Source organism: Pygocentrus nattereri, chromosome 22 (genome assembly GCF_015220715.1).
Source record: "Pygocentrus nattereri isolate fPygNat1 chromosome 22, fPygNat1.pri, whole genome shotgun sequence".
Lineage (NCBI taxonomy): Eukaryota > Metazoa > Chordata > Actinopteri > Characiformes > Serrasalmidae > Pygocentrus > Pygocentrus nattereri.
In genome coordinates this window covers 25,038,279-25,053,724 of record NC_051232.1, presented here as the reverse complement: position 1 = coordinate 25,053,724, position 15,446 = coordinate 25,038,279, and the positions used below count along the sequence as shown (strand labels likewise).

The 15,446-nt window shown below is 39.8% G+C and overlaps 1 protein-coding gene across 1 annotated transcript in view; it reads right to left on the bottom strand.

The window, feature by feature from the left end:
• Positions 1–15,446, bottom strand: part of LOC108427427 (phospholipid-transporting ATPase ABCA1) — a 246,921-nt gene that overhangs the window by 172,821 nt on the left and 58,654 nt on the right. Inside the window, exons 8-11 of the mRNA XM_037532939.1 lie at positions 12,751–12,837; positions 10,447–10,663; positions 4,646–4,785; positions 2,383–2,499 (exon numbers count right to left, since the gene is read on the bottom strand). Of these exons, the coding sequence (XP_037388836.1) occupies positions 2,383–2,499; positions 4,646–4,785; positions 10,447–10,663; positions 12,751–12,837 (561 nt within the window). The remainder of the gene's footprint in view (positions 1–2,382; positions 2,500–4,645; positions 4,786–10,446; positions 10,664–12,750; positions 12,838–15,446) is intronic.

The window sequence follows — 15,446 nt, the reverse complement described above, 5'->3', positions numbered from 1 at the left end:
TACTATAATAATAGCAACAGTAATAACGAATCTACGATTACAGTGATTTTTATACAATGTTTAATAAACTACATTGCACTAAATCCAATTTAACAGGCCTAATTTGCTCACTTTTTAAGAAATATGTGGTTGGCCAGTGTTCTTAAAGTACTGATGATACCCACGATACACTTGGAAAAGTGAATTGTAAAACACTTTATCACGATAGTAATAAAAACCTGTATTGCACCTCACCTGCAGTCATTACAAATCTGTGTCACCAGTGTAAACTCTATGAAAGTGGATTTCAGGGTGCATGTCCTGTTGGTTAACTTGCCTGTGATGAAGCCTGGGCAGGCCGAAAACATCATGACCAATGTGATATTATAAGTTAATGGAGGGTTTCATGAAGAGTGTGAGTTGAGTCTTTATGCTACTTTGTGTCCAACATTTTTTAAAGGCAGCAGCTCATCTTGAGCTATTTGCGCCCAACCTAGTGTTTCGCGTGGCCAAACAAACTAAACATCATGTGTCTGGCTGCACTAAACTGCCCTCTCCTCAGTCAATTAGTCTTGTATTGACCACACATCCATCTCTATTCATCCGTTCTCATGGACCTTGAATACAACAAAATTGAGTGACTCCAGCTGGCTGGATTAAAAAAAAATTCAAGGTAATGAAAGTAGTTGTAGGAACAAAGTAATGACAAAAATAATGGGGCGGGGGGTTGTAAATTTCTTTAAAAAGGCTGGCTGTGATTTGTGAAATTGCAAGCAGAGTCTGATACATATTTGAAAAATAAACGTCCTGTCAGGTTTGGACAAATATTTCATACCTGTGTATCAACAAACGAGTGACAGCTTGGAACTGAACACCTACGTGGTGAACTTCTAAGGTAATTCTAATAATTTCTAATAAAATGACCAGTAAGTGGAGGTCAAAACAGGCATTTCAAAGTGAAATATCTTCATTTTTAAGATATTTTTTTTAAGATCATTTTTAAAAATCCATTGTTACTTTTAGTTTATGTGTGTATAAAAAAGTCATGTTAAAAACAAAAGAAGTGCAAAGAAAGAACACCCATCAGGGCACAGCGGTCACCTTGTTCTGAGCTTGTTTTGACCTATGAGACATACCGACCCAGTACAGCACATAAATGATGGAACTAACCTAACTGTGTAAATACAGCACAATATAGAAATATGTACACATATGCAGTCTGGACTGATGTGTATTTTTTCTGAATTTATACAAACACTTTCATTTTATAGAAAATTCATTTGGCTAGTTTATGTTTATGAACAGAGGCCTACAGATCAACATAGTAAAGGAAACTCATTTGTGATCCTGAGTTTAAAGCAAGTTAATATTAAACTTAAACTTGTAACTAAGTTGCAAATAAATCTTGAACTGAAACTTTGCTTGTTTGTAAAAAGTGATTTCAGAGCTACTCGGTTCCACCTGATGGAAACTGTTTACCTTCAGTGTTTTGTGCTTAATAACAATTTTAATAGACGTCAGTGATTAATTAATGACATTCTATTAAAAGATTTTCCAAGAATGACACTGGAGTATTTTCACCTAAAATGAGTTGATAAAGCAGAAGTCTTATTACAGAAATAATAACAGGACATCAGAGTCATAATTAATCTTTTAGTACTTTTACTTTTGATACTTAAGTACATTTGAAGGCAAATACTTTTGTACTTTTACTCAAGTTGAGGTCTAGAGTAAGGACTTCTACTTTTATTGGAGTAATATTTTACCCTGGGTATCTCTAATTTAACTCAAGCACATGGTTTGTGTACTTTGTCCACCACTGGGTATTTCTAATGAAGTGGCCAGTGGTAATAAGTAGACGCACTAACTGCAACATCCAGTATTCAAACCAGCAACTCTGTGCTTTTACTGGAGCCTAATGCCACTTCACACTCAAAAATCTTTAGATCTGGACTTTTATCACAGATCCAGTGCAGGTGCAGCAGCACAGAAAACAGCTGGTGCTATTGCGATTTACTTTGGATACATAGAATCTGCTGAATTAGAGGAATATAAATCTGTGACTTTAAATCTCTGAATGATTCACTTTGACTATGATTCTTTAATAAATTCTTCTGTAGACGTCAGTACATCAAAAACATTTAAAAACCTGCATTTAAAGTGAAGAGTTTCAAATATTGTAAACAAATATGGCTGGAAAAATAAGCTTTCTTGGCTTCTTACCTTTGAAAATAATCAGAGAATTTTAGTTCGGTCAGGAAAATGAGCTCATACTTGAATGATTTAGCCCTCAAATCAATGCATCACCTTTCACATCAATGCACTGTGATGGATAGACTTTTTTTCCCCTCCCACTACAGAAGACGATAAAGACCGAGGTGGAGTGATGGTAACGGATCTTACCCTCAGGCTGTTGATCTGGTTGCTGTTCTTGAAGAAGTTCCAGATTTCATCTTCATTTTCCAGCCAGGTTTCAGCCAGCACCTCCACTTTAGACAAAGCATCGAATGTACTGTTGGACTACACACACACACACACACACACACACAAACACAGTTATGAATGAGTACAAGCGCACGCACAAACGTTTTTGGGATTCTTCCAGTGAATCTCTAGTTTTACATGAGGAAAAACATTCCTATTTATTCTGGAAATTAATGTGAGAAGTTTTCATTCTCTTAGTCTGTTCTATATTAAATTATTATGCAATGTAAAGAGCAGCTGGTGTTCATATTTGGTTAAAAATGGAGGCTTTGTTCTGACTGTGACAACACATTTTTCTATATGAAATCATTTATTTAAATGATCAAAATGCTTATACTCCTAAACTTAATCTGACATCAGTACCCAAACCCACCCCATCACCCAATGAAAGAACAAACACGATTTTATACTAAATTTACATCTACATACCATATCAAATTCTCACTGCCCTGTTAAACTTTATTTGCCTGTTAATTTTTACTTTTTTAAAGTGCTCTAACAATCAGATACAGTGGAATGTTACAAAATACACATTCAAAAACGTGAGGAGAACGCTCCACCTTTATTGTTTAGACTTTTGGCTCCGGGTCCACCACAAACACTGCACCCCTTCATCTGGATTTTCGTACTTCATTGTCGCATTTCGTGTAACAAACTTCTACATGAAGATCAAATTTGAAGTCGCTTTGGATAAAAGCATCTGACAAATGCCGTAAATGTAACTCGCGCATCAGAGCTGATGGCTCGAACGCGGCACTGTGTAAGTGTGCGTGTGCTGTCAAGAGCCTGTAGAGTAAGCGGTGTATCACAGAGTGATGCGATAGAACATGTGGTGAATCAAACTCTCACTCCATCAGCAAACGCAGCCTTAAACTTAAAGTCAACTTAGCAGCTACTTTTAAAGTGCACGTTCGTTGGCTGTGACTAATCTAAAAGCATAACCACAAGCCTCTCACTGACTGACTTACTCACTGACTGTACCCCCAGGGGAGCACTATCAGCCTCCCTCAGAGGTGCTAAATCATCTGTTTACACGCGCACACACTCACACACACTCACACACACACACACACACACACACACACTGTACTCATCCTCACTGCTCCTCTGATTTACAGCTCACCAGTATAAGTGTGGGTATATATGTTTTATATGAAATCATTCATTTCTTAGAAAAAAAAGAGAAAAACATTTGACAGAAAATGATAAAGATAATGCCAACTTTTCCTAATTATGTGTGCCCACTCTTTCAGGACGCTTGTTTTTATTTTCCCAAAGAAATCTTTTTCCACATCTCCAAAGCTCAGTCTTAGAAGTTGGTTGCATTTCCTAAAAGTTTCTCCATCACAGATGTCCAGTTCTGGTGTTCTACGTCAAACGTTTCATTTTCTCAGTAATGGCATCTGACTCTTTCAGGTCTGAATCAACAGTGGACCTTGATTTTCTCCTCTCTCTCAATTATAAAAGCTTTCAACACTGTTTATCTGATGGTGACAGTTCTGGTGGTCTACAAGGTCTTACACAGTTATGTCTTGCAATTTCTCAACATTTTTTTATCATTTTCAAAACTGCAGTTTTGGAAAATGTAACTGCTCCTATAATGTAACTACTTTACCCTTCCTCATGCAAGTGGATCATTCTATATCTAATGAGAAGTTCCTCCTTTAGTCATTTTAGCTGCACATGAGAAAGAAATGCCGAGATGCCAGTGTAAATGTTGAGAAGGTGAGATTTGCTGCTTTTTACAGGCTTTAACTTCTGTACGTATCCGATCTGGGACCACGTATGAAAGTGGCTCGGGTCGGATTTGAATAGATCAGATGTGTCCACACAGCCCATGTGGGTCATGTTAGGGCAAAAAATCTGTCACCTCAACCTGTTAATGTGAACATAGCTACAATGTCAGTGAGATCTTTGGGAGCTTTTCTTGGGAAGACACAGCTGCAAGTGCTTGGTTTAAGACTGGAAGGATGGAAGGGTGAAAGTGGCAGTAACTAAAGAGCAGAGAGGTGAAATGGTGACAGATATTTAAATACTTAATGACTAAACTGACTGAAAACCTGCGTAAATGAAAGGGTGGTCTATAAACCGTCTTATATAATATACTGTACAGGAATACATGGGCCAGACACGCACGACCATATGCCCTGTATGAAAACAATCATGTGTGTATGCTTGTCACCTGTGCAATAACCCGTCGTGTAAAGGGTGTGTCCGGTGTGTATAGGACCCTTCCTTGGAGAAGTGGGCGGAGTGTAGTCCAGAAGAGACGCAGAGAGGGCGTACCTTTCAACACATCAACCAAATTCTGACAGAATACACCTTCAGAGAGAAAGAGACACATGAAGACACTTAAATATTCCGTCTCTGAATGCTGTGAATTATTGCATAATTTCACGCTTTCACTGCTTGACCGAACAGTAAAAGCCGTATATTGGTCTTTAGTAATGAATACCAGCAGTGACAGCAGCAGAAAATTGCTCTGAAAAGAAAATCGCTAGCAAAAGCAGCAGCAGACTGCTGCAAGTAATGAATATGAGATGAATAAGGGAATAAAAATGAACAAGATCCAAAACATTTCCATCTGCATCCACAAGTGGCACTTTAATGTTTTTATTATCTAAACACCGGTGCTTATGATTACAGTATCTCCAGCACCTCTCGGTGAAGATGAGAAGAAAGCATCTCCAGTGGAACGTCCGTTCATGTATTATTGATATTTATGAAAAAAATGATAAATTCAAAACCTTCTTCCACCCTCATGGTAAAAATTACAGGTTATACAAAAGCAAAACAGGTTTGGCTCTTTTGCATTATAAAACAAAACCGGACTGACCTCAGACTGCACTCATGCATTTGACAGCTGAGATTATTAGATGTCAAATACAGAACAATACCATGCATCAGCATCAGCATGATGCATCTGTTTAAATGGAAAACAGACATAGGGGACTTTGAACAGCCAACCTACACACTACATACTGTGTGTAATGGCAGAGGAGACAAAAGACACAGCTCTACAATTAACTCCAAGTCTGACAGAGCAAATGCTTTACGGCATTCAAAATATAATGTGCTATAATAATCTGTATACATGGGCGAAATCAGCATATCTGCAATGTTTTATTCATTTATTGTTTTAATTGGATTTCATGTTTTGTATTCAATGATACCGCCATGCATTTAATGAGAGCTAATATTATTTGGCCATTATAAACTAAAGGCCACTAAAATTCGAAACCATTATTTCTAATGAAGGGATGCATACCAGTGCCGGTTCTCTTGGCAGAGCACTGCTCAATTTCTTGCTAACACTGAATTCAATTTAAGCCGTAGAGCCACCAGAAAGCCACAGTAGATAACACTGGCTTGATATATACATGCATAAACAGATAAATGTAATGATATAATGGTCTGTTACCTCAGCTAATGTTACTGGCCTAGACTGTGAAGAAAAACATGAGTACAGTGTAAAAATGAACTTGAATTTGGTGTTTATCTGCACTCTGACTGCAACACCTATGTAGTATGACAGGTCTGTGTACTGTATCTGCTGCGTGAAACTACGCAATGCTGCACATAGGCACTGCTGCAAATACTCGGTTAACCGTTCTAGGCGACAGTATTTAAGCACTGAATTTACTTTTCAGTAATTTGCTTTATTACATATACGTATGTACAACCCCAATTCCAATGAAGTTGGGACGTTGTGTAAAACAGAAATAAAAACAGAATACGATGATTTGCAAATCCTTTTCAACGTATATTGTGTTTTTTCAGCATTCCTTAACTTTCCCAGTCTTTTGTTGCCCCTGTCCCAACTTCTTTGGAACGTGTTGCAGGCATCAGATTCAAAATGAGTGATTATTTGTAAAAAACAATAAAGTTTATCCGTTTGAACATTAAATATCTTGTCTTTGTAGTGTATTCAATTGAATATAGGTTGAAAAAGATTTGCAATTCACTGTATTTAGTTTTTATTTATGTTTTCCACAACGTCCCAACTTCATTGGAATTGGGGTTGTAGGAAATGTAGAAACATTTAACATGATCACAACGTTTTGTACTTTACGAATACATTGAATTGTCTGTAAACAACATACTAAAATATGCTAATGAGAGGATGTAGCTGGCACTCGACCACCAAGCTCAACATCTGGCTTGACTCTGCACTGCCAATGGCAGACCACTGTAGGCTTTCTCTGGTTAAGGGCCAGAGCCTGAGCCAAGAAGGGGAGAATTTGTTGCTCTCATTGTTGTCTCAGCTCTCATGTCCCAGCATGATCAAACAACATGATCCGGCAGCCACTATATGTTAGCACTCGAAGTTAGAGTCAGCTTAGCGCGAAGGCCTAAACTTCACACACAATCACGCAGATTCCATGAAGACTCACTGACGCAAATTTAGAGAATAAAATCTCATGTTTTAGCGGGTAAACCTGTGCTTTTGTGTGTGAAGCTGTTTGCTTGCACTACTTTTAAATCAAATCAGACGGAGGCCAATGTTAGATTTGCAAAAAGGCCAAGGCACCAGCAATTCCGGCTGTGCTGAGGCAAATTTAGAGGATCAAGTCTGAGTGAGTGAAAACAAGTGACTGGTGCTGTAGCGACAATCTTTTCAGTTAATAAAGTTATAAAGAACTTATTTTTGTTTGTGTTCTGCCACCTTTGTTCAGGGTACTGGGGAAAGGGGTGGGGTTTAGAGCCGGACAGCAAGGAGGTGTTTACAATTTACTGACTATTTAATTTGACTCTCGTGTGGCCAGCTTTGGTTTGGCTTTTTCGCTACCTAGGCTAATTGCTCTAGCTGATCAGAAACAGTGGAAATATATTGGTGTATCTTGTCTCAACGTCCACTGAGGAGAAGGACCTGGTGTAGAACACAGCGAGTCCTGATCAGATTCAAAGGTACCGTTAGCCGTAGCCTAGAGCTCATCTGAGAAGGCAGCCTCTGTTACTCATCTGAAAGCCTACCATTAGCATTTCCATTGGCTATCTTTGAATAATAAAGCTTTTTTGCAAATCTATGCACTGCTTAACCATTGTGTTTTACTTTTTCAGCTTCCTAAAGCCCAAAGCCTTGCGTTCATTTTGAAATTTGCTCTTTTCTTTCCTGCGCATCCCTCAGTGTCCATTCATGTTCATCCGTTCATATCTCTTATGAATACTCAAATATTAAAATTAGTTAGAATGCACATGCCTAATTAAGACTGCTCTGAGTTTATTGGGGATCTCAGGAGAGGTCTTAGTTGGCAGTATGAAATGCCCTCTCATCCTCTCATTACTCTCACAGCTTCTAGCCCAACATAAGCTCTGCACGTTCCTCGGGAGAACTCTGCTAGTGCTAATACATCGATCAAAACAGTGCTAAGGAGAGCACCCTTAGCACATTGCTGTGAGAAGAGATGTGTTTGTTATGATGGACTTGCCCTGTATTTTATGGTGAAGGCCTTGTGATGGCTTTCTGCTCATGACCTCTACAGAGTGGTCTGATGGACAACATTATCATTCATATATTCAAATATAGGCTAAAACGCACATTGATTCTATGCTTACCATCCACATTATAATTAACCCCTATCTTGGAGCTCCACCTTGTTGGTGTAGACAGTGTAAATCTACCTGCTGATGCACAATTTGTCCACTAGGTCTTCATCAGCGCTCAGTTTTGTGACCACAAATGTGCTTTTCTCTTGTACCGGCACCACAAACACTAGCATGGCAGTGTAGCTACTGGTCTGAGAGTGGTCCACTACTCAAATAATATCTGGTCAGACTGCGGTCCTGCAGTCAGAAACTCACCAATTATTCCCTTATATAGTGAAAATATAAGGTAAAGTGGTCAGTAGGGTAGTAAGGTAAAGTACAAGATGGTTATTTCTTATAAAGTGGCCAGTGAGAGGAACTACAAGGTAGCTGTTTCTAATAAAGTGGCCAGTGAGAGGGAGGACATAGGAGTTATTTCTAATGAAGTGGGCAGTGGGTGGACATGCAAGGTAAGTGTTTGTAATATAGCAGCCATTGTATGGAAGCAAAGCATAGGCATTTCTAATATGGTGGCCAATGTGTGGAAGTACAAGCTAGGTGTTTCTAATAGTGACCATTTAGTCTACACTTCATATTTATGAAAGGAGGCCATTCAGAATTGCTCAACATTTCAAACTGTTTGACTATTCATTACTTTTCATAACTCTCTAACTTTCTGGTCACAGTACAGCACAACAGAGGACCAGTGTGACCACAGCAGATCCACCACCTTCGCATGGCCAAATTTGCTTGTTTGTTTACCTCTGCTTTACTTTGATTTGCAGAGTGTGTTTGTGTTTACATTCACCGCCGTCGCCACCATGGTGCTGTGCGGTTCTCTAGTGGAATATCTTTGGGATGGAGCTAATTAGGGGCTGTGCTATGCCGGTCTATTAATTACCTCTTCTCAAAAACTCCAATAAACAGACTTTCCTCTCACTCCACAGCCTGCGCGCTTGCCCTGTGGAGGATTTGTGCTGCTTGGGCTTCACAAATGAACAAAACAATTCTCCAGCAACACTCCATTCAGCCTCTTCCGGGTCCTCACAAGGGCCTGTCCTCGGTTTCCAGGCTAATAGTCTTCTGCCTTTTCTGCAGAGTTATGGCACCCTGTTCGAGTTCAGTTTGTGCACTATTAGAACGTACTAAAGAGGAAATTATTTGCCAGGGAGGAGGGGTGTGTTTCTATGTGTGTGAAACAACAATCTAACACTAGGTGACCACTTCTTGAAATGGCTCATCGCCTGACATTCCTTCCTGAAGCTTCTCATGTTCTTAATAACTTTACAGTAGTAATAAACTTTTAACTGGCGTAAGTGTTAATTAGGGATGTCCTAAGTTCTTTATTCTGAGTATCGGCCGATGCTGATCCAATTCGGTTTTAGTGTTTTAATACACAATACAGCCACACAATTTATGTAAAGTATTGTCGCTGTCATGAATGATCCAATAATGTTGCTCCACAATTACTTGGAATAAAATCTTTCACGCTGACTTCCATTAAAAGTCAATGTTATTTTCTTCTCCTGCAAAGTTACTGTACCGTCTACTGCAAGATCACTTTATTTTTAGTATACATAATGTAACTAACCGCCTTGATGATTTGTTTATGTTGCAAATATGCTATGAGCTCATATGTGAGTGTACCACTTTGCACCTTTCTGCTGGTTTTAAATGCACTGTTTATGCTAATGCTGGGTTGTAAGCACAAGTGGTGTGCAGTACTGGCACTGGTTAAATAGAATTGCCCCTCACTAGTTTCATTTTTAACCACTCAGAAATGAAAACCGCTATGCTATTTGGGTAGCATGTCATTTGAGGTAAATGGCAGAAAATCGGCTCAAAGCATTCACATTTTGTGTGTTTGGAAAATTTTTGTTCAAACACAGTGAAATGCCAGAATTGAAGATGTTACATTTTCATTTTACATTGCAAGCTTTGAAACCTATTCACTCTTACTTCTGAAAATGCACCTCACTGCTGCATCCAGTGGGTAATATTTATTAATAGCCGTTACACGTTGCATAAATGGCGTAAAAAAGAATGCAAAATAAGAAATAAAGGACTGGAACTGCACTGGGCTTAACACCCAATATAATCTTTTATCATTTTAGAAATATTCATTTATTAATAATTTTAATTTATCATTTTTATCAATATAAAAACCTCCTTTAGTGTTAATAACTTATGCAATAGACTCAGCAAACTCCCAAAGCACTATATTAAAAATCCCCACTTTGTAAGACTGAGCTATAAGCTAGGGTAATAAGGATGATAAAGGTGATGGAACCTCAAAAACCTCCATGACGGCAATACAGTACCTGCACAGTAATAGCAGACGTGCTCTGGTTTTAAGAGTTGTCTCACTCCAGCTAGCAGTACTTCCTAACAGAGGCTTTGAATGCTAATAGGAGCACAAACACCAGTTCATGTGCAATGCACTTCATAGGTACTTACTAGAGTTGCCGTGGGTTGAGTTTAAACTGAGTGCATTTGTGGATTGAGTCGGTAAACGAAAGCCTTGGTTTGAGCCGCTGCTGCTATTGCTGCTCTTGGTTGAGTTAAAGCCTGAATCCCCACCACACATCAACAAAGTCAAACTCCCGAAGGGATTAGAACGGAAGTCGAGAACGTTAACAGCACTGAGCATGGTCGAGGTCTGCAGTTTTAACACCTGAACAGAAGGAAACAAAGACAGAAATTTAATAACAGCGCACTCTGTACAAGAACATATGCAACATTTACAACTAGTTCAAATATTAATAATTTTAGAGTTGGCTAGCATTCAAGGATTTGCATGTCCAGACATTAACACCCTAACTGCATGGGGTGCCAAGCTAGTAGCTATGCTAGTGTTGCACATTCAAACACAGGAGCAGGAGAAGTGGAAGTGCATCATCTTGCCCTGTGAACGCGTCATAATTATTTGGAACAGGCACGAATCTTTGAATCTCTTCTTGAATCCCAACAGTTCCATCAGTTTGGATTTGACATTGACTTGGTCACATTGCGACATTTGTCACATGGGTGGGTCATGGGCTGGAGGTTAGGGAACCAGCCTCGTGACCGGAAGGTCGCCGGTTCGATCCCCAGAGCCAACAGCAGATGACTGAGGTGTCCTTGAGCAAGACACCTAACCCCCAACCGCTCCCCGTGCGCTGTGGATTGGGCTGCTTTCCCCGTGGTGGGACTAATAAGGGTCTCTTAATCTTAATTGTGAGCGACACAGAAGAACAAAAAGACCAGCCATTTTAAAAACCATTTGAGTGGCCAGAGCATTCAGACTGACAAACATCTATAAAAATATGATTGGGACCGCATTTGCACCACCTGGTTTGGTTTCAATTTACAAAAATCAGATTTCTTGTGTTTTCTTTGGTTTTTTTTTTTTTTTTTTGTCCAGACTATCAAAAATCTGTATACAATCTGGATATGCCAAAAATCAGATTTGGGCTGTCACAGCCCAACTGAACACAGCCTAATTGTGTTTTTTTTTTTTGGGGAGGGGGGGTATGGACATAATATGTTGTATTACATAATGCTGGCATAATAAATGCTAGCATTAGTCACTTACCTAGCTAACATTATCTTGGCAAGCTCATCAAATAATGCTGATTCTAAAGACAGCGATCAGCACTAAGGGTGTGCAAAGGTCGAGTACTTGGCTAACCATTCAAGGTGACCGTATCTGATTACTGAAATCAGTATTTGAATATTTGTTATGCTTTGTCAATGGAAGATGGAGAAAATATACAGACCACTAGTTTAGTGAAATGCCAACTGTATGTTTTTAACAGACCGTGTTTGTGATTAAGTATTAATGTTCCACTATGATTCGTGAGTGCGTTGCCAAATACATGTTAAGGCCGTGCCTAAGAAGGCAGAGGTAGGACAGTGGTGTTAGCTGGAGTTTTACTCAACTCTGTAGCTCATTAGGTCACCTGAAGAGGCAACACCTGCTACTTACCCAACACAAAAAAAACTACCAATTTCTCCTGGCTGCTTTTGAATAATAAAACATGTTTGTATACCTCTGAGTATACTGCTAAAATTTTTGTACAACACAAATAACCCTTAAAGTCAGTAAGAATACACATCCCTGACTGACGCATCAATATATGGTGATTTTATCGTCACCTATAAAACTGTATAAAGTATGTGTAAGTAATGTGTTTCTCAGTGAAGTGCCTCAACTGCAAGTGTTACCAAGGTTAGAGGAGAAACTCCAGAAGTTCCGACTAGAGATAGACACAGCATACAGATACAAATCAAACTTTAGTGCTTTTTTCCAGTACCGCACCCCTTTGAAGTTAAAACTTTGTCTTATTTTCTGTGTTGGCTCACAGTGTGTCTTACTGAATGTGTTTCCTGTTTTCTTTCATTTTTTTTTTAAATGTTTGCCTTTTATTTCAGGGGCAAAACGGCCTCTTTTTAAAAGTCCTCCCTTTCCTTCCTTAAACTAGTGTGTAATCCTCATTTTTCACTCACAATCAAAATCTACAAAGTTCATTAGGACAGCATGATCCACTCATAGCTTACAGATCAATTCCATAGCAGTTAATGAATAAAAAGGCCTGAGATTAGGAACTAAATAAAAAGCCTGGAGTTAAAAGTTGACGGCAGTCATATTCAAATCAGCTCATTCAAATATGATACCACAACAGCTGCAAAAGCACATGGACGGACTTATGAAAGAAGACACTGTGTTCCTGTGCAACTAATCTAAATATATTCAAACAGGATTTGAGAAATTGAGCTCACCTGGTCGGCCACAGGAGCTGCATGGGTGCTAGTTTTGGCCAGCAGCACTGCCGTCTCAGCTGGGTTAAGGTTCAGTGCTAAAGGAAGCTGAAATCAAGAGACAGAAGATTATGTTATTCATGAGGTAACTGTACTGTGGAAGGTGCTGGAACTGTTCCTAAGTAAGCTAAAGTTAGACTGGTTAGCGTGCTTAGCTACCTTATTGTACTAGAAGCTAACTGGCAAGCCTAAAGTTTGTCTACATAGTGCACAAGCCAACTACCTACGCACTTAGATAATCAGCTAGCCAGTTAACCAGCAAGCTGAACAACATGAGGGCAGAGCTGAACTCAAAAGCCCTTTTGATGTCCGATGCGCTTTCAAATTGCGTGCAAGATGCTCTGATTCTGTGGAACTAGCCAGCCGGCTCCCTTTGTATGTAATCTGTCAAACAAATGTGGTCATTAAAAGGGCTAAATATAACCCCCAGGGTTATTACTAAACCTGTTTAATGTACATTACTGTGAATGGTATGGATTAAATATGCTTGTCTACTGAAGGTTTATGTTGGGGAGTCTATGAGGGCTTGAGTTATTTGAGCTTGTGGAGCAATGCAGGAACATCAAGCAGTTTAAAACTTTCCTAATGTCCCAGGTGGCCTATTATTGAAGCACCAAAGCCTCAGATTGTTCATTCAATCTCTCTGACCTTGAGAGAGAGAGAGAGAGAGAGAGAGAGAGAGAGAGAGAGAGAGAGAGAGAGATGTGTTAGAGCTTAAAAGAAGCTGTATCTGAGCTGGAGTTCAAGCCCCTAATGGCGTTTCTTTATTCAGTCTGGAGCGTGTTAATCCATGCCCAATTTTACCCCTGGCATTCACCCACTCACACACACACGCTCAGAACACAGGGGCATCAGCATTGAGATTTCGATTGAAACAGTGTTAGCCTTGCCGATCTAGACACGATCTTGTAATGAGAGCATGCTTCTGGGAACAACTTATTAAACTTTTGGTGCAAAATCTCCTGCTAACAAGGGTACATCCCCTCTAAAAGGCACTCACAATAATGATTATTATGCAGTGATAATCAGGGTGTTTTGATCATCATTCAAACTGCAGGCTGATGATTCTCCACAATGGGAGCTATTAGCACTCCAAAAGCTTTTATGTGCATCACTGAAAGAGAGGAAACTCCAGCAGAATCCCATGAATATACATATATTTAGGTAAAAAGTCTGAAACTATACTAAACATTTCCTAGATAAGAATAAGGTTTGCTTTAAGAACCTTGTCTTTACTGAGTAACGTTAGTACAATATAATGCTTGCAGCTAATAACAAGATTAAACTTAATCTCTCTACGGAAGTCTCAAGACTTGACTTGCACTTGCAACCCAGAGACTCGACTCTAACACTCAGACTCGAGAGTTGGAATTAAACACCGGAGACTCCAGACTTGGCTCGCAATCACACCCCAGAGACTACAAATTTCACACTAAACAAAATTTTGACACCAAATATTCAATTTGGACTTGCAACCCAGAGACTGTAGACTCGACTCCGATCTGCACCTCAGAGACTCGAGACTTGACTTGGACTCACAGAACAGACACGTGACTTGGACTTTAATTGGAGATATGAGACTTGACTCGAGACGTACACCCCACAGATGCAAGATCTGACTTGGACTTGCATCCCAAGTTACTTGATGCAGACTTGCTTCCCAGAAACTTGAGACTCAATTCACTATTGCTCCTCAGATGTACAAAATTCGACTTGGACTCAAAGACCAAGAGACCTGAGGCTGGACTCTAGAGCGCACCCCACAATGTTAAAAAAAGACTCAACTCACAGCATAACTCACACCTGTGAGACTCAAAACTTGACTCACAGACCAGACACTCAACTCGACTTGAACTTGAACCCCCCAAGACTAAGGACGTGACTTTGACTCACACCCCAGACACTTGCCTCGCAATTCCACACCTGAGACACAACACTTGCACTCAGCGTCAAGACTTGATTTACTCAGAGTCAAGTCTTACTAACATTTGACTGGAGACTTATCTTTGACTCGCAGACCAAGAACTAGAAACTTGACTCTGACTCAGAAACCAGAAATTTAAGACGTGACTCAGACTTAGGGACTTAAGTGTGATTACAAGTTTCATACAGTGGCCTCCTGAGAGACTCGAAACTCGACTCAGAGACCAGAGATTCAAGACTCAACTTGAACTTGCACTCCAGAGACTGAAGATTTGCAACTGTAACTCAGCGACTCAAAAATTGACTCAGACTTACAGGTCAGAGACTCTAGACTCAACTTCGACTTGAATCTCAGAGACTTGGGACTTGACTCTGACTCACACCTCAGACACTCAAATTGCAATCCCACCCCAGAGACACAAGTCTCAACTCTCAAGCCCAGAGACTCAAGACTTGAGTCAGACTCAGACTCACAGACTACAGGATTAAAATTCGAGACTCATTTTGGACTTGAACCGGATTCTGGATTGCACCCCAGAGACTCAAGACTCGCACTTAGAGTAAGACTTGACTCACGGAGCAGGAACTCCAGACTTGACTGGCAGACCAGAGATTTGAGATTTGACTGAGAGACTTGAGTGTGTGCTCATGCACAAGTTGGCTTAAGACAGTTTGGATGCAATTAAGAGTTTCATACATACACTACAGCAGACAACATAAGCTGCTAGCAGCGT